Source organism: Drosophila yakuba, chromosome X (assembly GCF_016746365.2).
Source record: "Drosophila yakuba strain Tai18E2 chromosome X, Prin_Dyak_Tai18E2_2.1, whole genome shotgun sequence".
NCBI lineage: Eukaryota > Metazoa > Arthropoda > Insecta > Diptera > Drosophilidae > Drosophila > Drosophila yakuba.
In genome coordinates, this window is record NC_052526.2 from 8,803,149 (window position 1) to 8,825,913 (window position 22,765).

General features: G+C 45.2%; 1 protein-coding gene across 1 annotated transcript; it reads right to left on the reverse strand.

Moving 5' to 3' along the window:
* Nucleotides 1–9,038: 9,038 nt before the first annotated feature.
* On the reverse strand, nt 9,039–16,613 carry LOC6524727 (trithorax group protein osa). The gene is made up of 3 exons (XM_002100535.3): nt 16,285–16,613; nt 11,230–12,429; nt 9,039–11,154 (listed from the first exon to the last, which is right to left on the reverse strand). Exons 1-3 carry the CDS (start codon nt 16,285–16,287, stop codon nt 9,364–9,366), a joined length of 2,994 nt encoding a protein of 997 aa, XP_002100571.1. The 5' UTR covers nt 16,288–16,613; the 3' UTR covers nt 9,039–9,363.
* Between the last annotated feature and the right edge of the window lie 6,152 nt (nt 16,614–22,765).

Below are 22,765 nucleotides of genomic sequence, written 5' to 3' on the forward strand. Positions count from 1 at the left end.
CAAATTTGTTGACACATCCAAGCGAACTCACCCAGCATTAGAGTGCGGAAAAACAAAAAATATAAAATGCAAAATGAAAAATGCATATAATTTATGCATACGCCATTTTTTCCATCCAGCTGTTGATGATGTGCAATTAAAAGTACACGGCTATCGTGTTTGCCAAAACGCGTGTGTGTGTGCCACGTGTGCCACATGTGCATGTGTGTGTGCATGCATACAATGATGTCAACTAGGCAATTAAGTTATGGCCGTCTGGGCCAGGTGTTAAAATGGCGACCAAATCGATTAGCGCCCTGCACGAAAATGGAAAAAATGAGAAAAAAATGTTGCAAATATGGTCAGTTGAAAAGCAGTGAACTCTAAAGAAAATGGCAAAAAGGAAAGCACTTATGGAAATGGTGAAAATTAAGCTGGGAAAGGAAGTGGGAATTTAAGAAGTAAGTCGGTTAAGTGTATCACATTGAATGCTTATTTATTTAAACTTAATTTCAAGCTTAGTTGTTCTATCGAAAATTCTTTCGTCCATTTAAAGTTGCGTTGCTTTCGTTGAAATCCGATTGCCCACTCCAATATAATTTATTGTAATTAATATTTAATTTACTAGGCGGCTTCGATTGCCAACAGCTCTGCCACTGTCTCTCTCTCTCTCTCTTTCTTTCTCCCTCTCTCTCTCCCTCGGTCTCTGTCTGCCGTTTATATCTGTCTCTGTCTGTGGTCGCATTGAATGTTTTATTTGATTTAATTTCGCAGTGTCAGATATGATTGCACTGCAGTTTTTTGTTCCTTTTTATTGGATTTCGCCCGCTGGTGAGGTTTTCCGTTTATTTTCATTCATTTCGCTTTACATTTTTGCACGACTTTTGCATATTGCCTTGTTTTTTGTAGTTAAATTAATTTGCATAATGCACGACACTTTTGAATCATGGACGACGTGGACATGAAAGAAGCCTTAACTCCACTGACCACGTCGTCCAACCCAACCAATCCTCTCCAGAAATCGATGTAAATGCAAATGGCCATAAATTGCGACTCCCCTCTGTCTCGGCATATTAACTTAATTAGTTGAACGTTATTTAACCAACCCACCCAACCCATTCGCCACTTTTATTTGCGAATTTAATCGCAATTTTATTAAATGTTTTTATAATGAGACAGAACCGGAGACTGTTTCCTATATGAAATATTAATAATTATATCCCAGATCAATGGATGCCAGTACGGCAGCAAGTGCGATTGAAATCGTTGTCATTGTCTGACAGTTTTCATTAAGGACCTTAACGTCCGTCCTGCAAAAGTGCAGGGGCACTGGACATCCGGCCAAACAATGCCAGCGACATCGGATAATGCGGCTCCGCCTTTGTGCAGCTCATTTTGATTGGATTCTGTGCCGTGCCGAGCCGAGCCGTGCCAGCTGAAAGCCATCAGATTGCGCCAGTAACCGGCAAAATGTCCCATTACTCGGGATAAGTCAAGTTCTGGCAGGAGTGCCAAAAGGGCTTCACTTTGAAAAAGCCCGCAAAATCTTAATTGGCCATTAATCGGGCTAAAGGCGAAAATCTGTGGTTTTACAGTGGAAAATGCTAAAACTGGATACTGCAGATACTATATCATATAGCTGTAGAAGGGATTAAAATTAATTGCTTTTGATCACAATATAGTGCACTACAAAGTGCTTAAACTAATGAAGCTGTAGACTGTACCTTTGACGTCTTTAATCCCAAACTTACCACCCACTCAACCTTGCATTCGCAGCTAACCTTTCTGGTTCCAGTTAAACAAAGATGTTCCTTCCTTTAAATATTCCCGCCAAACTTGCCCCGTGCATCTGGCATCTGTTTAGTCCTTCCAGCCTAGGAATTTGCTGCTGCCATTCGCGAACATTGTCCATTTGTCGCTGCTTTTTATATATATTATTTACGCTCGTTTAATTTTTCGCATGCTTTCTTTATTCGACGCGCTCAAGTATTTTAACAAATTTTACAACTTTTTAAGCGGGCCTAAGCGACTACGGCCACCTGCCACCCAACCACCCAACCACCGCCCCCTTTTGACCCCACACACAAAAGGACACGCGGCCTTGGCTTTTGGTGGCGAGTCCTTTTTGCAGCGCCAAAAGGAGGAGGCTTGCTTAAACGTTTTGTCGAGCATATTTGTTGGCCATAAATTAACACGCCGCTCGCCTGCTTAATCTTTTTATGGCCTAGGCCACGCCCCCACCCTCCTAAGTCCACAGACCCCGCCGCCCACTTGAAACACCTCCCCCGCTCAACCTCCACACCCCACTTAGCGGTCCAAAAATTTAATAATTTGCTCAACATTAACCACTTGGCGGCCTGTTGTTGTCCTTGGGCTTTCGGCTTGTTGTCACCGTTTTTATACCCGTTACTCGTAGAGTAAAAGGGTATACTAGATTCGTTGAAAAGTATGTAACAGGCAGAAGGAAGGGTTTCCGACCATATAAAGTATATATATTCTTGATCAGGACCAATAGCCGAGTCGATATGACCATGTCCGTCTGTCCGTCTGTCCGTCTGTCCGTCTGTCTGTCCGTCCGTATGAACGCTGTGATCTCAGGAACTACCAAAGCTACAAAGTTGAGATTAAGCATACAGACTCCAGAGACATAGACGCAGCGCAAGTTTGTCGATTCATGTTGCCACGCCCACTCTAACGCCCACAAACCGCCCAAAACTGCCACGCCCACACTTTTGAAAAATGTTTTGATATTTTTTCATTTTTGTATTGGTCTTGTAAATTTCTATCGATTTGCCAAAAAACTTTTTGCCACGCCCACTCTAACGCCCACAAACCGCCAAAAACTGTGTTTAAGACTCTCCTTCTCCCTTCCACTAACTGAGTAACGGGTATCAGATAGTCGGGGAACTCGACTATAGCGTTCTCTCTTGTTTTTTTTTTTGTGTTTGTCCTGCTTGCTGCTAATTATAAGGGGATTATTTGCTTATCCCTCGAAGTGGAGGGCGGGCGACATAAATTCACAGTCGGCAGGTGGGCGTGGCAGGAGTCCTTTGGGGGGGTAAACAAAGGCATACAAGGGATACCCACTTATTGTCCGCCCCAGCTGTAAATTAACCGCCTGCCCACCCATTCGCCCATTGGCCCATTGGCCCATCCGTTCATCCACTCAAGTCTGCCATAAATTCCCAATTAAAAGGTGTAATAAGCGTTTGTTCCGCTTCGGCTATGAATAACATTTTGGGCGCTGAATCCACTCAGCACTCACCACTCGCCACTCGCCCACCCAACACCCAACTTGTCAGCAGCTGCGACTTTGTAATGCAATTGCAATAAAACAAACTACAAAATGGCCAACGGGGCCATGGAATATACGAAAGCCCAGGGGGATCAAAGTAATGGTTGAGTATGATGGCAGCAAAGAAAGGTGGCTTTTCGCACCGTGGGACAAAAGTCTGTTTGTCCTCAGAGATTTTCTTGGCAAGACAACTTTAATTAATTACAGCCGGCTCTGTCCTCAAAGTAACAGATTAAATTGATTTGGAATTAAGCAAATCTGCAAAGGAATCTACTTGAAGAAGCTGTGAATGAAAGCAGATGTCCCAACAAAAATCTAAATCAAGTTAAAGGCGAATGCAGAAAGCAGTTGCACTTCACAGAAGGCTAATTCGATTTTTAAAACAGAAAGGGCTGTACAAAATTTGAGTGAAAAATGTAGATATATATGATTATTTATTTTAACAAAAACTATTTAATGCACCAACTATTTTGGGTGTATTTGTAATTCAGTTTTAGTCAGCTCCTACATCATTTGGGCGTAGTGACTGCAATATTCTGGCACATATTTGCAATCTGATGCCACTGCTTTTTCCACGGTGCCCTTTTGACCTGTGGGCAATTAAAAGCGGGTTCGAAGTTCAGTGCGAGTTGCAAATTATATGCGCATTTAATGAAGTGTGCCAGGCACACAAGCACACAAACACACACAACACACACAAGCACACATTTCACACATGCGACTACGTGCAGTCATTAAACATCATCACACCCACCTTGGCCCACCCACCCATTCTCACCTGAGCTCGCCCCCGGTCAAAGGTCACGCGCTGGCCGGGCCAAGAGGTCACTTAAACAAAATGAAATGAATAAATGCATGAGCTCCACTCATCTTGGGAATCGTGGGGAGTGGGGATTGCCTGACCTGCTCCATCGAATGGCCAACTAAACGGTTTGTAATGGACGCCTTGGCTGCCGGGATTGAAACTTAATTGCAAAAATTTTAACAAACACTCGCAGCAATAACAATAATTTTTAACCAACTGCAGTGGGTGGACATTGGGCAGAGATACGAGTATCCTAGCTGGCTGTTTGCTTGGCTGCTTGGCTGCTCGACTGGCTTCCTTTTGCCAGGAGTCAAGATTTATGCGCCACAGACTGAAATTAGAAACGCTTTCCCTCCCAGTGTCCTTGTTTTTTGGCCAGCAGTAAACAAGGCTGTGCCACGCCCCCCTCCTGCCCTCACGAGAAAGAAGAAAATGGGCGGCGGCCAGGAGGATGGGTTGGTGTTTGCTGGCCAATGGCCATTAGTTGTTGCTGTTCGCCTTTTTCGCGGCGACAAGTGCACTTTATTAGCGCTTTTCATTTTGCTCCTTCGAAAGCCTCCCAGTTTTCTGCTGGGTAGAATATTTCATTTTCATTTTCTTCTTTTTATTTTTTTTGTTTTTTTTTTTATTTGCCCTCCTCGGCGAGAGCCATTTGGCATAAATGCGTTCATTAAAGGCACATTGACACGGCGCCGCAGTGGGTCAGCATAAGGACTCGGCGAGGTCCTTGCCTCGGGCGGCACTTACGCCATGTAACCCCAGTTATTGATGCTATGCGGTCGAGGTACTTAAAGTAGTTCTGTGACGTTTATGGGTTTAGTTGATATAGGAGAAATTACCTAAAACCTACAATACAGAAAGACAATTGTTAATAATGATAGAAAAATGTAGATCTTAATAAGCATACAATCAAGTCGTTCAATATTATGTATCGGTATGGGCAACTCTTGTAAAAAGTAGATTATCAGACTCACAAAATGACAGTTCAGCTCAAATAGCTGTTTAGTTTTGAATCGTAGAAGATCAGTGGCTACATTGAAGTATTTCTAAGCACGATGTTTTATTTTTATGATAAGCAATTGTAATAATAATATATAAATAGATTCAGTTTACAACCTGTATGCTGTCTACCTTAAATTTTAGATAATGAAACTCAGTAGGGGAATTCGATTATTTAAGTCTAGGTAAACTTTTAGTTATTTCTTTCTCCGCAAGTGTTGCTGACTGGAAATATGGCACATTCACTTCCCTGGACAACTGGTGTAATCGCTCAAAGGATCCACATGAGCTGGGGTCTCCTTGTGCAGCTCCAAGCTCCAAGTTCCAAGCTCCAAGCTCCTTGTTCTTCAGCGTTCTCTAGCGCAGCGAACGCCTTGACCTGTTATTTATGCTGACCGCAGTCACGTCCTGGCTAAGTGCTCATGTGTGCCCCCATGTGCTGCGTTCTTGGGTGGGTAGCCACCCTTAGCCAACATTTATTCCCTGGCCATCAGGCATCAGGCTGGTGTGCTCGTATTTGTGTCGACATTTGCCGTGGCATTTATAAAATTGTGCATAATTTAAGCTCAGCAGTTGCGGGCTCCCATTCGCCGCCAAGTAAAAGCAAAAGCAAAAGCAGAACAAACCAAGCCAAACCAGAGTGACCGACCACTTGAATGATGGTTCCCGTGGAGCCGACACAAGGATAATATAGAAAGGATGCACAGTGAGAAAAGTGCGCTAAGACGTCTATCAAATCAGCCATAAAGCCGCTTGAATAGCCCTTAACACTCTGGTGTTCTTATGTCAGATGACAGTGAGAATTTTCCAACTCATCTGCCAAGGTAGTTAGCAACTTGATTAGCTGATCTGCTTGTGCTGACTTACTCTTTTTTTTCCCTCTGTGTGTGTGTGGGGCAAGGTTCACGTCGCCGGCGTCGACGCATTGCAATTGCAGCTGCGCCGGCGACATTAGGATGGGGGTAAAAGGATATGGGTGGGGGGTGAGGAGGATGGCGGAAGGACGACGCCGACACGGCAGCTTGAAAAGCATAATGAAGGATAATGAGTTCTTGATTAGTACAAAGTGGAAAATTGTGTATTTTTGCCCTGTCGCGCGCAGTGCGTATAAGCTTTGGCCCATCAGCTCAGGAAAACTCCCTGGCCACCAACCGACCGAACGACCATTGGAAAGCACCCATTCCATTCTTCAGCAGGCACCAATTAACTGTAATTAGGGTCGCCCCATTTCTGCGTGACCAGAGCAAACAAACACCCAGCACTCGCAACACTCGCAAAAGTAGGCGAACCATTTGCCCGATTGCCATAGGCATCCACTTCCACTCCCTCTTGCCAAAAAAAAAAAAACATAACGTGGCCAAGAAACCGATCCGCGACTTGCAGATACAGGCCAATGCATGGGTACTGACCAAATACTCAAGTGCAGGACCAACAACAAAACACCGATACCCGCACTTTTCAGCTACCGTTCAAATAGGTTCTGCGTATACGTAATGCGTATTACGTATACGCCGTGTAAACAGGACGAGCGTCCCTTCGAAAACACCGCATGGTAAATAAAAAATCAAGAGTAAAGGAGAATACAAAAAACACAACAATAAAATACTGAAAAATCAACACCATTTTCAGGACTCTTCCATTTTATGCCTGCTGTAGTGCTTTTTATATTTATTTTTATTTTTATTTTACCACTCGTTCAGTCTGGTTTTTCGCGAACTCTTTATAGTTTTATCTCGCAGGAAGTTGTTGGTATACTCTACAGCATGAAGGAGCTTAAAACCAGGTGAGCATCTTCAACTAAAAGATTCCATCTTCAGTTTTTCAATATCTCTAAATCTATTCTGGAAAATATATTTATCTAAAAACTATTAATTATCTGGAAAGAGAAACGACTATTTCATTTGTTTTGGCTAAAGAGCATACGAAAATAGTGTGAATACAAAATGTTCATTTAATTTGCTCCTTTTATATGAATTGATTTTCTTGACGGGACTTTTGTTGGATTTCCGCATTCGCATGCAAATCGACGATTAATCAAAATACCACTTTCCCCCAATTGTTGCTGCAAATTACATTTTTCGCGTTTTCGCTGACTGAAATGACAAATTTACACAATTGGCAGCCGATCAGGCATTGGCCCCCACCACCGAATGGCAATGGCCATGACGAAAGTCAAATTGCGAAAGTTAATGGAAATAAGTGAGAATCGAAGCCACAGCAAATACATGCAACAACTTGTCCACTTGCATCTGAATTCCCCATGAATTTCGATTTAAAGTGTTTCGAAAGAGCCTCCCAGCTGGTTTTAAAGTATCATTCTCATGGCCTTAATTTGTGGTTCTGGGCAGTCGGAATTATATATATAGAATGTGAATTCAAAATTATGCATTTTTTACTACTGACTAGTTTATTCCTTTTTGCAGTAAGCCGTAGAATAGAGTAATTAAAATGGTTGTAAGTCCGAGTCTTACCTTTCGCCAAAAAATACTTTATTCGTTTGAATTGCATCCAATTGCTCCTGCGATTCCACGAAGAATAGGGCCTCCGCACATCGACAAAGCCCATCTAGGTGCTGCTCATTTTGACTTTTTAATAACATTAATTAAAAGTGCGCAAACTAAATGAAAGCCCTGCCAGCGGACCATCGCCATCACCAACTTCTTCCTCCGCCCCTTTCCCATTGGCCTCCATCTGTCCGTCCGTCCGCCTGTCCGTCCGTTCGTCATTCTGTCCGTCTGACGAGCCTTCCGTCCGCCAGTTCCCTTCGACGCCTCGGCAAACAAAGGTGGCGGCTACGTGGAACGGAAATGGGGCAAAAATGAAGTAGAAGTCAGAATATGCACAGCAAAAAAAAACATAACGATTTAAAATACTAATCTTCAGTCAAGTCATTCATGCGTTTCTATTTTATTCAAAAAATAATAAAATATATAATATAAATATTATTTTCAATGCCTTAGCTTTTGTGTGCTTTTGGCTTGTTTTTTCTCTCAGTGTAGGTGTACGAAACGAAATCAGTAGCAAGGCGAGTCCATGTCGAGGCCCAAACTGAAGCAACCAAATATTAATGAATGGGTAAATAAAGCGGCGAGAGCTTCAGCACCTAACCCACCCACCCAGCGACGCCCAGCTCCACTTACCAACCCAACCACCCAACCACCCACTGGCCTGAAGCCGGGCACGTCTTTCATGCCTTTTCCCTCGGTTATGTAACGGTATAAATTTCTAGTTAATTAATCACCTTTCGCTTTGTTTATGGCTAATTTAATTAATTTAATGTCTTTTATTGTTTCTTGTTGCTCTTTGGCGGGCAGTCGATTTCTCTGCGGATACGGATGCGGATGCGGATGTCCATGAATTGAAATGGAATTGGAAGAGGAATCGGAATCGGAATTGAGCGTGAGAAAACTTGAGCTCGCGACCCTTTGAAATTCTGGCCAAAAAGTTGAAAAATTATTAATTAAACTTTCGGTGGACGAAAGAGGAAAAAAAATGGAAAAATAGGCAGCGATAAACTTCGAGTAATTCTGGTAAGTCAATAAATATTCATAAAATAGACTAAGCGATTATTTAGCTTGGTTACTAAGCTAACAAATATTTGCTTAAGAATGAATGCGTTAATATAGACTGAAACTTAATCACTGAGATATTATTAAGCAACCTGGCTATTTTGGTAACACTTGCAGTTGTAAGTGCTGTCCGCTTAGCTCTTTGTCGGCATTTTAAAGACAGCCAAACCCCCCAAACCCTTCAAAATCCACGACCCCCAGTTCATTTGCCTTGGGTCATCATGTAGTTGTTCGCCCTTTTGCATGCCATTGACTGACATTTGCGCTTTTAGATGACTTGCACTCGACGGTGGCGGCTTTCCACTTCGAGTTCGAGTTGCACAAAGCGCTTTTTCTCTGTATACATATACATATTTATTTATTGTTTAAAGCATAAAATACAATACAATGCTATAATAAATTAATTATTTATTTTAAATAACTTTTATACACGAGCTGCGAGCATGAAAAGGCACTTTTCACGCCACGGGGCATCCCCTCGTCGATTCGCATGCTAGCTTCTTGGTTCTCTTTGTGTGTGTGTGTGTTTGTGTCATTATTTTTTTTTTGTTTTTGTTATTTCTTTGTTTTAATGGATGCCCCCCCCCTGTCCCCTGGACTTTCACTTTATGGCAACTGGGGGACAGATGGAGCACTTAGCTCTTAGTTGATGATGATGAGGCAGCAATAAATAGGTTCAAGCGGCGCTGATGAGTTCGATGCTAACTAGTGACTGACTAATGCTTGGCCTCCTCCTCGTTGACCACGATCGGTTCGATCTCCTTGACTTCGGCGGGGGTCTCCTCCTCGTTATCGGGATTCTCCGGCAGGACGCGCACCTCCACGCGATTGGAGGAGCTAATCGACTGCTCCTGCTCCTCATCATTCTCATCGGCATTGGCCAGATCCTGATCGTTTTCATGCTCGTGATCGTGCTCATCGGAGCGACTCTGGGCCTTATGGTTCTGGGGAAGATTCTGCTGCTGCTGCTGCTGCTGGCTGGGCTGTTCGATGGCCGTGAGGATGGACTGCAGCAGACCTTGGGACAGGATCTCCTCGTGATTGGCATCGCCATGGGCGACACCAGGGGCATTGTTCAGGGAACCACCGAACTGCACCTGGAAGTTCTGCGTCGGCTGCTGTCCGTTCAGCTGAATGCTCTGCGATTTCTGGGCGGACAGAACATCGAGTCCATCCAAACCGGGAAGCTGATGGGGATCGGTGCCATCGGGCAGTGCTGCCACCGCATTCTTCTGCGATGCATAACCAGTGTGGTCGTAGTCCAAGTCATTGCCAGATGGCGGTGGACCATAGCTGTCCGCCGGTCCGGTGACCAATTGCTGGGTGTGCTGCTCCGCCACCGGGATGCTCTGCGAGATGGCATTGTAGGCACCGGCGGATGCGGCGGATACGCTGCCAAAGTGTTGCTGCTGCTGCTGCTGCACCAGCTGCAGTTGCTGTTGCTGTTGCTGCTGCACCTGGTAGCCATTGCTGCTCACCAGATTCGGACCATGACCGCAATCGTGGACGATGATGGGCTGCTGCTGCTGCACCTGCTGCACTTGCTGCAGATTGAAGCGGGGAGCCTGCTGCGGCAATGGGAGTCCTTGGGAGTGGAACTGCGATGCGCTGTAGCTGTTCTCCGAGTGGTGGTGCTGCTGCTGCTGCTGTTGCTGCTGGTAGAAGAGTGGTCCAGATGGCGCGGCGGGCAGGTACTGCTGAGTGGGTGGTGGTGGTGGTGGTCCCAGTGGTCGCACATTGGCCACTGGTGGTGGTGGCGGCGGCAGGTACTGTGGCTCCGGTGGTGGCGGTGGTCCCGGTGGTCCGAACTGCTTCTGGTGAATGAAGACGGGACCGGGCTGTGGGGCAGGCAGCTGCTGCTGCAGGCTCAACTGGGGCGCGGATGGTGGCGGCGGTGGTGGTGGTGGCTGGTAAAGAGCCTGTGGCGATGGTAGTGGCTGTGGCGCAGATCCGGAAACGGGAATCTCATTGGCCGCTGGGGGTATATAGGTCTGTGGCTGCTGCTGTGGCTTTACACCGAACTGATCCAGATGCTGGACGGTGGCTCCAATGGACTCCAGGAGACCAGCGGGCACGGGTGGACGATAAGCCACCGGCTTGTTGGGCTGACCGGCTCCGTGCTGCGGGAAGGGCTGGGGATTGCCGGATGGTGGTCCGTACTGGATGTTAACATTGGATTGCGACTGCGAGTGGGCGTGGCTGCTGCTGCTGCTGGTGAGGGCTGCAAACTGTGGTGGTGGAGGTCCGTAGTTACCACTTGGTGGTGGTGGTGGAGGTCCGTAGATTCCACTTGGTGGTGGTGGTCCATAGTTACCACTTGGTGGTGGTGGTGGAGGTCCGTAGTTACCACTTGGTGGTGGTGGTGGAGGTCCGTAGTTACCACTTGGTGGTGGTGGTGGAGGTCCGGAGTGTCCGATAGTCTGGTACTTCTGGGCATGCACAGAACCGGGAGCGAAGGAATCCGATGGAGGCTTCGAATACGAATCATCCAGGGAACCAATGGCGGCCTGTGAATTGAGTGTTATTAGAAAGGAATATGCAGGAGGTAAGAAGCTAGTCCCGGGGTTAGTCTTCAAACGCACCTGCAAGGCTTCCGCTTCAATGGAGTTGCCTCCTGGTCCGGTGATCACATTGGCTCCATCGCCGCCACCTTGTAGCGCCACTGCCACGAGCTGTTCGTCAGTGAGGCCGTCGATGATGCTGCCACCACTGCCGCTTCCAGTGGCACCAACGCCCAAGCTGTACTGCGTTCCAAAGGTGGATCCAACATGTCCCTGGGCCACCTGGCTGTAGCCACCCTGCGTCTCGATGTGGTTCTGCTCCACGTAGGCACCCACTGGCGCCGGGATCGGTTTCCAGCCATCGCAGGCCGTGTGGAATGGCGCCTGGGATCCGCTAACACTGTGTGTGTGTCCCGACGAGTCGATCTGGATCTGCACCTGCTTCACTGGCCCGGGTCCACTGGGTCCACTCGGCCTGGAGTGTCCGCCGGTCAGTATAATCGTGGTGGCCGGTCCATTGCCGTTGCCGGGCAGGGCCACGGGCAGTGGCGGTGGTCCGTAGTTCGGTGGCGGGGCATCGAAGATCTGCTTGGGCGGCAGGTTCAGCGGTCCGGAGGCAGGTGGTCCGTACGAGGTGGCTGGCTGGTGGGCGGGCTTGAAGAGTGGTGCCGCGTGCGGCGAGGGCAGCAGCTGTGGTGGTGGTGGTGGTGGACCATACTGCAGTTTCGGTGGCCCGTATTGTGGAGCCGGGCGGTGCTGGATCTTCAGCGGCGGTGGTGGTGGACCGTACTGTGGTGGCGGTGGACCGTACTGAGGCGCCGGCTTTGGTGGTGGTGGACCATACTGTGGGGCTGGCTGCGGCGGTGGACCGTACTGTGGTGCTGGCTTCGGTGGTGGTGGGCCGTACTGTGGTGCCGGCTTGTGCTGGATGTGCGGCGGTCCGTAGAAGGGTTTGGGCACTCCGAAGTGCGTCTTGATCTGCTCGTGCAGCGAGCTACCGCCGCCACCGCCTCCACCGCCGCCTCCCAGGAAGTTCAGCTTGGGTGGGCCGTATTTGATGGCCGGCGGACCGTACTCCCGGAAGGGAATCTGCTGCGGCACACCGTATTCCCGGTGGGGCACGTGCTGCTGCTGCGGCGGTGGGCCGTACTGTGGTGCAGGGCGTGGCGGCGGACCATATGTGTCGAATCCCGCCTCGCGGCGCTTCACATCCTTGCCATGCACCACCGCCTGGGCGGCGCAGAAGCAGCAGGCGGTCAGCAAAGTCAGGCGGAGCAGCATCTGGTGGAGGGAAGGAGCGGTTAGTGTGGGTCAGTCATTTGTCAAGATAGCATCTGGCGGGAAAATAGTTGGCCCCAAGCGATTGGACCGGAAGTTAATCTCCTTCAAGCCAAGCCATAGAAAACATAACTCAGAAAATCCAGCTTACAAAACTCGCAAAAATATTGAATAAAAACGGCAATTGAAAGTGACTAAATTAATTCCCTATCCTCTGCTTTAAATTAAAAAAACCCATTATATAAATGTGCACAGATAAAGCACAAGATCCCCAAACTTTGTATGTTTCTAGCTTAACTAATAAATGCCTAATTAAAGGTATCATATAACTGGATGGGTATATAAGCTTCAGCTTGTTAAAGTGACAATTTTTGTTCATAAATGTAACAAATGATTGCAACAGGAGTTGTAATATGACGGGTTAGTCAGTCGGCTAACCGACATCGTAATATTCATTGAGTGGCATCCGCACAAAAGTGTCTCCAGTTGCCATCCATCTCGGCCATCTCGGCCATCTCAGTTATCTCGGCCATCCGGCCTCAACCCCTTTTAACCGCTACCCATTTGTTAGCTGTCTCGGTGACCTTTTCGGCCGCCGGCAACTTGTCAAGGCTTGTCAGAGGTCACGGGTCACAGGTCGCCGCTCACAGGTCCTCAATTCGCTTGCCATTTCAGCCAGGTGTCGTTTTCCGTCAGTTGCTGACAGTGTGTGTGTGCGTGTGTGTGTGTGTGTGTGTGTGTGTGGGTCGCCCTAATCCCAATCCCATGCCCAAGTATGTAACCATTATATGCGCTAATTTGCAAACCTACGAGCCGCCTCGATTTACTTAACCCTCTGAAAAAAACACTGTGCAGCAAGTTCAAGTTGGATAACATATTTAAAACTAAAAAAATACCATTTGCATTTGCATTTAATAGATGAACTTTGACTATTGCTTAACCATTTAATTGCCAAACTCTGTAATATAATTTAAATTATTACTGTACACAACTTTTAATAGAACCCTATTTTATTACCTAAGAAATAGTTAAACCAACCATAGCTTAAGTACATTGCTAAATACTGGAGAGCCATAAAACATTTATCATAAATTGTTTTTTGTTTTTGGGCAACGGAGGAGGCGCTAATTAATCCATTAAGGCCAAGTTTGTTGCGCGGTGTAATTGGCATTGCGGTTGCCCAGAAAACGTTGGCGTATTACGCTCTAATTAAAACATAACCCGGCCAGACTTGCCACCATCGCCATTATGATCATCATCATTACATTCGTTATGGATGTCGCCGCTCGTCATGATCATCAATAATTCAGCAGGCGAGTTGGCGACTTTGTGTCACTTAAATAAGTAACAAAATAACAGGCAACTGAAAAGCCAAAACAGAATCACCAAAAATAACCGAATATCGGAATGAAGGGGGGTATTTAATTGGTTTTATGTTTAACAACAATGGCAAATAAGCCAATCAAAACGGGCCAAAGAAACAAAGAAAAAAACGATATCAAAACGGCGCTTCTTTCAAAATTCCACGCACAACACGCGATTTAGTAGCCGGTGGTGGTGATGTGATGCCAATAAAAGTGGCAAAAGGCACGCGGATCGACCGCAAAAAGGTGACGAAGCTGGAATGCCCTTATATAAGAAAGTGATGGTTTCGTTGCGTAAGAGGTGAAGGTATCGTGAAGATGAGTGAATTGTGTACTCAATGAATCATGGATTTTGTAAATACAACTTTTTCCATAAACGATTTAGTTGACGATTTCTAGGATTTATGTAACTATCCCACATTATTTGTTATTGTTTCGCTTTTATCTTATATGTATCATTTAAGTTTTGCATATAAGTTCATTTCACTTGACCTCACAGATATAAGAAATGCTATGCAAATACCCTGCAACATTGCTTAAGATGAAAATTCCGACTGCGAAAGAATCAAACCAGAGTCATCACAAACTAGTAGCCAACTGTAATAGCCAAGTTATTATGCCATTTGCCATGATCGCATCGCCTCTTTCTGAATTGCATAATGCGGGCAATCAGAAATCTTTGGAAATGGAAAAGTGCACCTCAATGGTCAGCGATGCGCATTGAATACAACTGCCACAATGAGCAACAAAATGTGTTGTTACTTCTTTTCGCTTTTTTTCCTCTTTTTTTTTGGGTTTTTTTTTATATTTTGTACTTTTTGGCCAGCGGCGAAGCGGCGTTAAAATGTCATAAGCGGGCGAAACGGAGAAGAAGATACAAAAAAGTTCAAATAAAAAAAAAAAAAAGAGCCGCGCCGAAAAGGTAACTTTCACTTGGCTCCGGCTGTATCTCAATATTTCCATGTATCTGCGTATCTGTGAGGTTCGCTTCGTGGGGATGAGTAGGTGTCACAAATGTTGGCAGTGAAATTATGCGCCGCATAATGAAAATACATTATAAAAGAAATGGCAAACAATTAAAGGGGGTGCTGGTAATGGTGTGTCGGGCATGGGCGTATGTTTGCCAAAGGGCGTGAAGGGGGAGGGGTCCCATTGTCTGTGGACCGTGTGAAGTGACCCGCATGTGGCCACCACTTGCAACTCCACTCCATTGTGGATCGGTTTTGCAGCCCGTATACAAGTCACTAAGCCACTTGGTCGCAAATACATTTTAAACATATAATATATATATGGGATTCATTTATATTAAGTGTGTTGCAAAATCAAAGAGAAAGAATACATATTTATCTCGTTTCTGGATGGCTTTTAGTTCGATCTCAGCCATTTGTGACCCACAATTGAGCACCTGTCACTGGTCACCGTTTTTGCGGGCGGTCACTTCTTCAGTCACCGCTTTCTTTGGCCGCCGTTCGATTTCTGTTCATTAGCATAGCCCACAAATATTTGTTATTGATGCTAAACAATTGACAACAACGGCAGACGGCAAACAAATAAAACCCAGGCTATAGCAACTACAGCAACAACCAAAAAAAAAAACAACAAAACAACAAAACAACAAAACAACATATAAACAAACAGACGGACCGGCAAAACTTTCACTCTCGCTGAGAAGACGTACATTTAGTTCGAAGACGAGAGGGCCAGAAAAGGAGGCAAAAGTTCAGCCGGGAAGCGAATCCGGAATGCCAAAAAAGGGTTGGCGGGTGGGAAGATGGGGCCCTAAGTTTTTGGCCACAGCTGCCTGTTCTGTTCCCAAAAGTCGAGAATCGTAATCTCCGTTAATTAAATTTCCTCCACCACTTTGCCCCACCAACGGCGAGCAAATGTGAATGCGAAATTATTTATGAATCAATTTCGATAATGAATAAATTATGTCCGGAGACAGGAGGCCCAGCTTTCGCCCAACTCCTCTGCCAGCAAATGAATAATCTGGCCCAGGATTTGCCAGGTCCAGGCAATCCGGGTCCTGCATCAATTTTCGTTTGGACCAACCCGGGGCAACCCTCATCAATTAGCAGAGGTCGTGTCACAAGGTCAAAGGGTCAGGGCGCAGGCGTGCCAACCCACAAAAAATAAGTATATTTGCACAGAAACTATAGGCAATTCTGTCCTGCATTTCGATTTTAGATGTTTATCTAATACCTAAATATATTTAGATGCACTGTCTTCTTTCAATGTGAGTTATAAATTCCTTTTTGCTAATTTTGTAGTTTCAATAATCTGCCCACTTGAATATCCTAATTTGTTTTCCGTGCACTCGGATTTTTTTCCAAAGTTTTGGGAAATCTATTTGAGCCCCCAAGGGATCGGGTAACTTTTACTTTCGCCGGCATTTCCCTCGAGTGCCCATAGACTTTTCCCCTAATTGGGCTTGTGTTTGAGTTTCTTCCGTAATCCTTTGCACTCGAGTCCAATTAGAAAAGCGATTCTTTACCATGCCAGCTGCTGGTTGTGGGTGGTTATCCTCGGCACAAAAGCACTCGAACAAAAAAAATGTTACTTGAATTCAATTCGATTGTCGAAGGCACTGCACACAAAAAGGATCCGTAGCTCGTTAAAAAAAAAAAAAATTGGAAAAAAAATAAAATGCAATTAAAGCGCGGCGCACTCACGAAACGGATCACGGGGGATCACGGTTCGGAAACGGTTCGAATCGGTACGGATCGTATTGGGATGTTTTAAACTCAGATCACGGATCTGATCTCTCGACAACGGATCGGCGACGGCGACCGCTGCTTGTCAGTCGCGAGTTGAAAATGCTGCCGCTCAGATGATAACGCCAGCTCATATAGGTAATAGCCCGGCCAAGCGTCGACCGCGCTGCCGCCGCGCAGCCGCTGTAGAAACCGAAACCGATTCCCATTCCGAATCGGAATCGGAATCCGAATCCGAGTCTGAGTCCGAATCGAAACCGAAAGTGAAGAAATTTCATAAACCCGGAGCAAGGTGCCGCCAAGTTTTAAGGGACAGAAGAAGCTGAGAGGTTTTCCCTCTCTCGCGACCAGTTTTGCAACATTTTCACATCGATACCTTGGCATCGAAGCGCTGGGAGCAACCTTGCCACATGGGGCAAGTCCGCCGCCCCATCATCATCACCAACCATCTCTCGCAACATCGCGATGCCAAGTGTCATTTTTTGCAAGTCAAAGTTGAGGATCCTTGTCAAAGTGCAGAGCCTTGCCTTGAACACCAACTTGAGTGTTGACTTTCAAGTGACTCAGTCTGGGGCTCTTGACCAGTGTAAACATGACTAAACTTAATGGGTTTCCAAAAACGAACGCTTCCTCATGATCGCCAAGTGTTGTTAGTCCGGAAAACAAGGGAGTTTCATCATGAGTTGCAAATGGGCTGCACCAATACGTGTACTTATTTACTTTTCGAGTGGTTTTTGTTTGGAAAAATGTTGCATTTTCCCCAGCATTTCCTTGAAAATATAACCACAAAACAACGTTTTTCTTAAATTATTATATGCTTAAGTATGGCTAACATTTACAACTACATATTTCTAATATTTCCAGCCAAACTTAATAATTATTTGCGAGAATCCTATTTGAGAATATATCAATTAAAAACGAGTACTGCATCTTTAATAAATGTAAGATTTATTCGACTTTCAACTGCCTAATTAAAATCCGTTTTAAAACTCTTCCATTTTGTTTACAACCATGCATTCGTGTTTCGTGTTTTCTACTTAATTCAAATTTCGATGTTAAATTCATACGAGTCCATTTCTATTTCGATTAATATGTATGATGGTATTTACATAATTTCCATTTCATATTACTTAATAGTCGCGTCGCCTCCGAAAGTCATGCCAAATTTTCTAGGTTGCAAAATGAAGAGCTCTGCGATATTCATGAGTCGCTTTAGTGGGCCAACCGGCTGTAGAACAATGTCAACACACTTGCCACAATGTCCGATAGTGGAACTCTTTTTGATTTTTTTTTTATTTGGTTTTGCCCCCTGCTTTCCACAAAGTTGAGTCATAAAAGTGCTGCGGCTCTCAGCTTGTTGAAGAAGTTGCAGCCGCCAGAGAGATCAAGTTTTCATCTTGGCGAACAAAGGGGTATTTCGGCGTCTTCTGGGGGAAATGGAAATGGAGATGGAGATGGAGCTGAAGTTGAAGCTGAAGATGTGCGGCCTTCGCGTGACTCGATTTCGCTTTCATTTGCATTTCTTGGGCCACTCTTTTCTCTGAATTTGTATTTTGCCCCAGCGGCAGCCACACCATCGTCAACATCTCCATCTTCATCATCATCATCATCATCGCGGTCATCGTCATCGTCATCCCAATCCTCATCTGCATCCCAGCAGCATCATCAACATCATCACCATGATCGCCATGGCTATCTCAAGACTCTGCAGCCAAAACAAAAATCCAGAAAACGGCTTTCTCGAATCGGGGAATGAAAATGGGAATCCACTCCTTCTCCCTTATTGACGGACTGCAGTTGAAAACCAGAAAGGAAGTCTGCACCGAAGGCGACAAACCTTTAAATACCCTACCACAAAAATGTATATTTTAAAGATGCAAATACTATTTATTGTCTTTAAGAGAAGTGTTAGCTTCACAGACTTTCAGTGCTTTGCTAAAAAATCCCCAAGTGACCAGCAAACTTACATATATACTCATCTATACCCGTTGTTAGGGTATGAATGAAATCCGAATATTCGCACAACCCAGTCGCAAGTCGCCAGACGACAGACGCCATCCATTTGGCGACTAGTGACCCTCTTCCCTCCTGGCCAGGTTACTTCACAGTTGCTGCTGCTGCCAAGTTTGGACTTCCTGCTGTTGCATCTTGCGGGTGCCGCATGGCCAGCATGTGACCAGTTGCAGCAGCAACAGCAGCAACAGCAGCAACAACAGCAACTGCAACAACAGCAACTGCAACAACTGCAAACCAGCAACATTCAACTAAGTGGCAATATTTTTCGGCCGCATCTGTTGCCCGCTGTTGCTTTTGTCATTACACATTTAAAATATCCCCTTACATATATACTCGAATATATATAAATATATATTTGTATATATGCCACAAGTACATGTGTATCTGTATCTATTGGTGCCCGCAAGATTGTGTGGGTAAAGGTAAAGTTTTTTGTTTTTTGTTTCTGGTCGGTCGCAATTATTTGCGCTTTTACTTCCTCGACTCTTGCGTTGATGGCTACTTTCGTTTCGGGCTCTAAATGGGTTCATTGGAAAGAGCCCTCCAGCTCGATGGTGATAAGGGTCCCAAAAGTGAAGACAAACTGCCATTGCAGCAGCCACCTCCTAAGCCGAACTGCCAATTCCCTATTAAATAGTGTTCCATCTTCCATAAAATACATTTAAAATTAATTTGTATTTATGTATTTGTATCTGAGTACCCAATCAAATCAAATACAACTTTCTATTGACATTTTTTCACTAAGTGGCCTAAATTACTTTCTTTATCAAGAGTTTTGAGCCAGCGTAGGTGTTTCTTTCGTTTACCAAATATAGTCGATTTACATGGCACTTTATTTCCATATCAAGCTGATGAATTAATCTTACAAACTTCTTTGATTTTTATTTGGAATTTAAATCCTAGCAGAAAGCTGAAAGTTTCTTTTTTGAAAATAATAAGTATACTCTTTGCAATAAATCTTGTTCAACGCAATTTGCCATAAACCATAGTAAAACTATTTTATAGTAAGAGGGCATTTCAGTTGATTGCATTGTTAAAACGAGCTGTCAGGTTTGGCATTAACCAAACTTATTGACCGTCAATAATTTGTTTGACAATTTAATCATTTAAAAAATAATGGATGCAAAATTGAAATTGTATCGCTGTTACAACATTAATTACTTTTGCAGTAACACAAAGCGCGTTTCTGTTCCCGGATTAAATGGTGAAGAATAGCGTGTTTATAATTTTTAATTGAAATCATTAACCATCGCCCCTGCCACTGCACTTGTATCTGTATCTGCACCTGAACCTGCAACTGCAACTGCAACTGCAACTCCAACTGCATCTGCATCCGAACCCCAACCTGATCCCTTCGATCCATGTCCAATCCAATCCGAAGACGCAGATACAGATACAGACTAAGATACAGATACAGATCCGAGAGGCAGAGCCGCAGGCACGCACAGAAACAATTGGTAAAATATTTAAAGAAGTGAAATTGCATTCCAACGGCATGAGGTGTAGTCGTCGAGCTGATGCTGCTGTTGATTTTATGTTGTTTTTCATTTTTTTTTTGTTTTTTGGAATTTGGAGCTGCTGCGCCTAGGCCTCGCCCACAATTTCGGTTTCGGTTTCAGTTTCTCAGGCTGTCTGTCTGCCAGAAAGAAAGAGAGATAGCGGGAGAGAGAGAGCGGGAGAGAGATAGCCCTTAACTTGACTTCAAGTGTAGCCACACAATTATGCGGGTCCAGTCGCAGTCTTCCCCCTTCCCTCCCCTGCCCCTCCCCCATTCTTCCACCTAGCCACCCGTTTTGGGGCACCCCTTTCCCTTTCTCCGCATCTCATTCATCGCCGGGGCCACCGGCTTTATGTCATGCGGCAGGTATTACGCAATCCGCTTTCTTCTCGCTGTCTTTCATTCTCCCACAGACGCACAGTGGTCTGCGATCGATTGAAAAAGCGCTACTCAAACGATCTAGCAGGTGCTCGCTCGCTTACATTATATTGTGAAGCAAGTAGGAATAATTTAATATATATCACAGATTTTAATGTTGGTATATCATAATAGAAACTATATAATAAATGAAACTAGTAGGAATAACTGATGTTAATGTTTCTATCATAATAGATCTGCATTGATAAATATTTCAGTTTCTATAACTATAAAGAGTTTTATTAAATAACAGATACCAGATAGGCTTTAACCTTTCCACTCAGTTGCAACCGCTTTAGTCCCACTGTGCCCTGTTGCTATGACACTTGATGTTACCGTGTATCGACGACTTGAGCTCCGGCTTCCCAGTGTCCCAGTGTCACAGTCTTCCAGCATCTCGGCTTCGCCGGCATCCGCTTCTCGAGGGCGACACCCAGTGGGTTGGAGTTTGGAGACGGACTTGGCGATGGAGACAGATGGAGGCCAAGCTAAAGCGATTCGCAATTTGTCATGCCGCGTGCCGTGCTCCAAAAACCATTGATTGCCAAGTACAATTGCCATTTCCATTTCCATTGGCTCACTTTCACAACTCTCTGGTGCCTGGTCTTCTCCGCAAAACCCCCCGCGGCTTTTGGGCCCTATTTATTCCAGTTTATTTCTGTTTTTCTGTTTATTTCTCTAGCTGCTGTTAGTTAGTTTTGTGCCCCAGCCGCGTCTCGCAATTCGCCTTAATTAATGCTAATTAAATGCGCTTATCGCCGCGCCTCGGCTTATCAGCCAGCGCCCAGCCAGCCAGCACTACGACTATGGCTTCTACTCCAATTTGGATCCGGATTCCGGATCCTCACCCCCAATTCCGGAACTTACATCCCCATTCCCCATTCCCCACTCCCCATTCCCCACTCTCCACATTCCGGATTCCAAAGGCCCATTTGCCGCATGCCTTTCGAACGCTTAATTTTATGTTAATCAGCAGCAGCCATCCATTCTGCAGCCTCCATCTTTGTTCGCAGTGCCAATGCAAATGAGCCTCGTCTTCGGGGATGCCCCAAACCCGCTCCTTGCGCAGGATTCCCATTCATATTCGTACTTATGACAATCAAAAACGCAATGCAGAATAGAAAATTCATAAATATGTTTATGCCGCAGCAGTTGGCACTTTTTTGGCAAGGAATCGCACGAGGTGTGCTTAAGCATTTTATCTGCAAATATTTATGTATTTATAGAAGGTTCTAGAAGGTTAACATTTTAAATATTATAAATAAAATAAATGGACCAACATTCCAAGCAGTCCATATATATTGGGCACTCATAAGTAAGTTGAATTGTATTTATTATTATTTGTTCTTTCAAAAGTCGCACAATCCAAGTGGCAAACTTATTGATCAGCCCCATGAATGTGAAGAGCTCACATGTAAGTCGAAAGCCGTAAGCTAGTGACTAACTGACTTGACTCCTGCAGCCTATTGATCCAACCTGGCTTGTATTCGAGTATTCATGGATGGTGATTCCATGGCATTCGCATAGTTAACGCATCCTCGCCAAACATTTCCTACATAAATATCTCGTTGATTAACTTTGAGTTTTCGGCGCTGTGTTGGCGCTGTCAACATTTGCCATTTCAATTTGGGCGCACGCATCTCATTTGCATTCGCAATAAAGCTTTTCCAGGGCGGAAAAAGTGGGCGGTGTGGGCGGAATGGGCAAAGTGGGTGGATTCCTCATTATGACACTTGAGTACGCCTTTTAGAACGATTGGGTCGAAGTCGCAGAAGTGGAGCCCACCAGCCAAATGGAATTCGATGTGGAAATGGAAAAATGGTAGTAGCAACCACTCCCAATTCCGTGCTCATGTGGCGTAAGCCACATTTCCCAGCCAAAAACTCAAGTTGGCTGCAGATTTATGTTGCGTTGCCGCGACGGCCATAAATTACCATATTAATCGCCGCGAGGTGTTATACTAGTCGGAAGCGAACGGAGCAGCTAGCCGCTAAGTCCAAAAGCCCATCTTAGCGCCAAAAGTCGAAGAGATGAACTACGCATTATGCAGCTGGCCATGTCCGAAAATCCAAAAAGCGTAAGGCTGACTGTAAGGTTTGACTGACTGACTAAATGACTGACTGCCTTCGAGTTGGCCAAAAGAAACGCGCATCTGCCGTACAGCAAGTGTCTTGGTGTCTTGGCCATCTTCGACTTTCACCCATTGCGCAAAATGTGCCCAAGCGTCGAGATCTTGGAGGAGATGGAGGAGTGCCAGCGGATCGATCGCCAAAGCGTTCAGAGAAAGCATTTAGGATTTATTGAGATGCAACATAGTTCATTAAAATAAT

Bases quoted from the DNA above. Each gene is read 5' to 3' on its own strand.
- LOC6524727 (XM_002100535.3), bottom strand. The intron at 11,155-11,229 runs GTGCGTTTGAAG...CTCAATTCACAG, and splicing joins TTGAAGCGGAAGCCTTGCAG to GCCGCCATTGGTTCCCTGGA.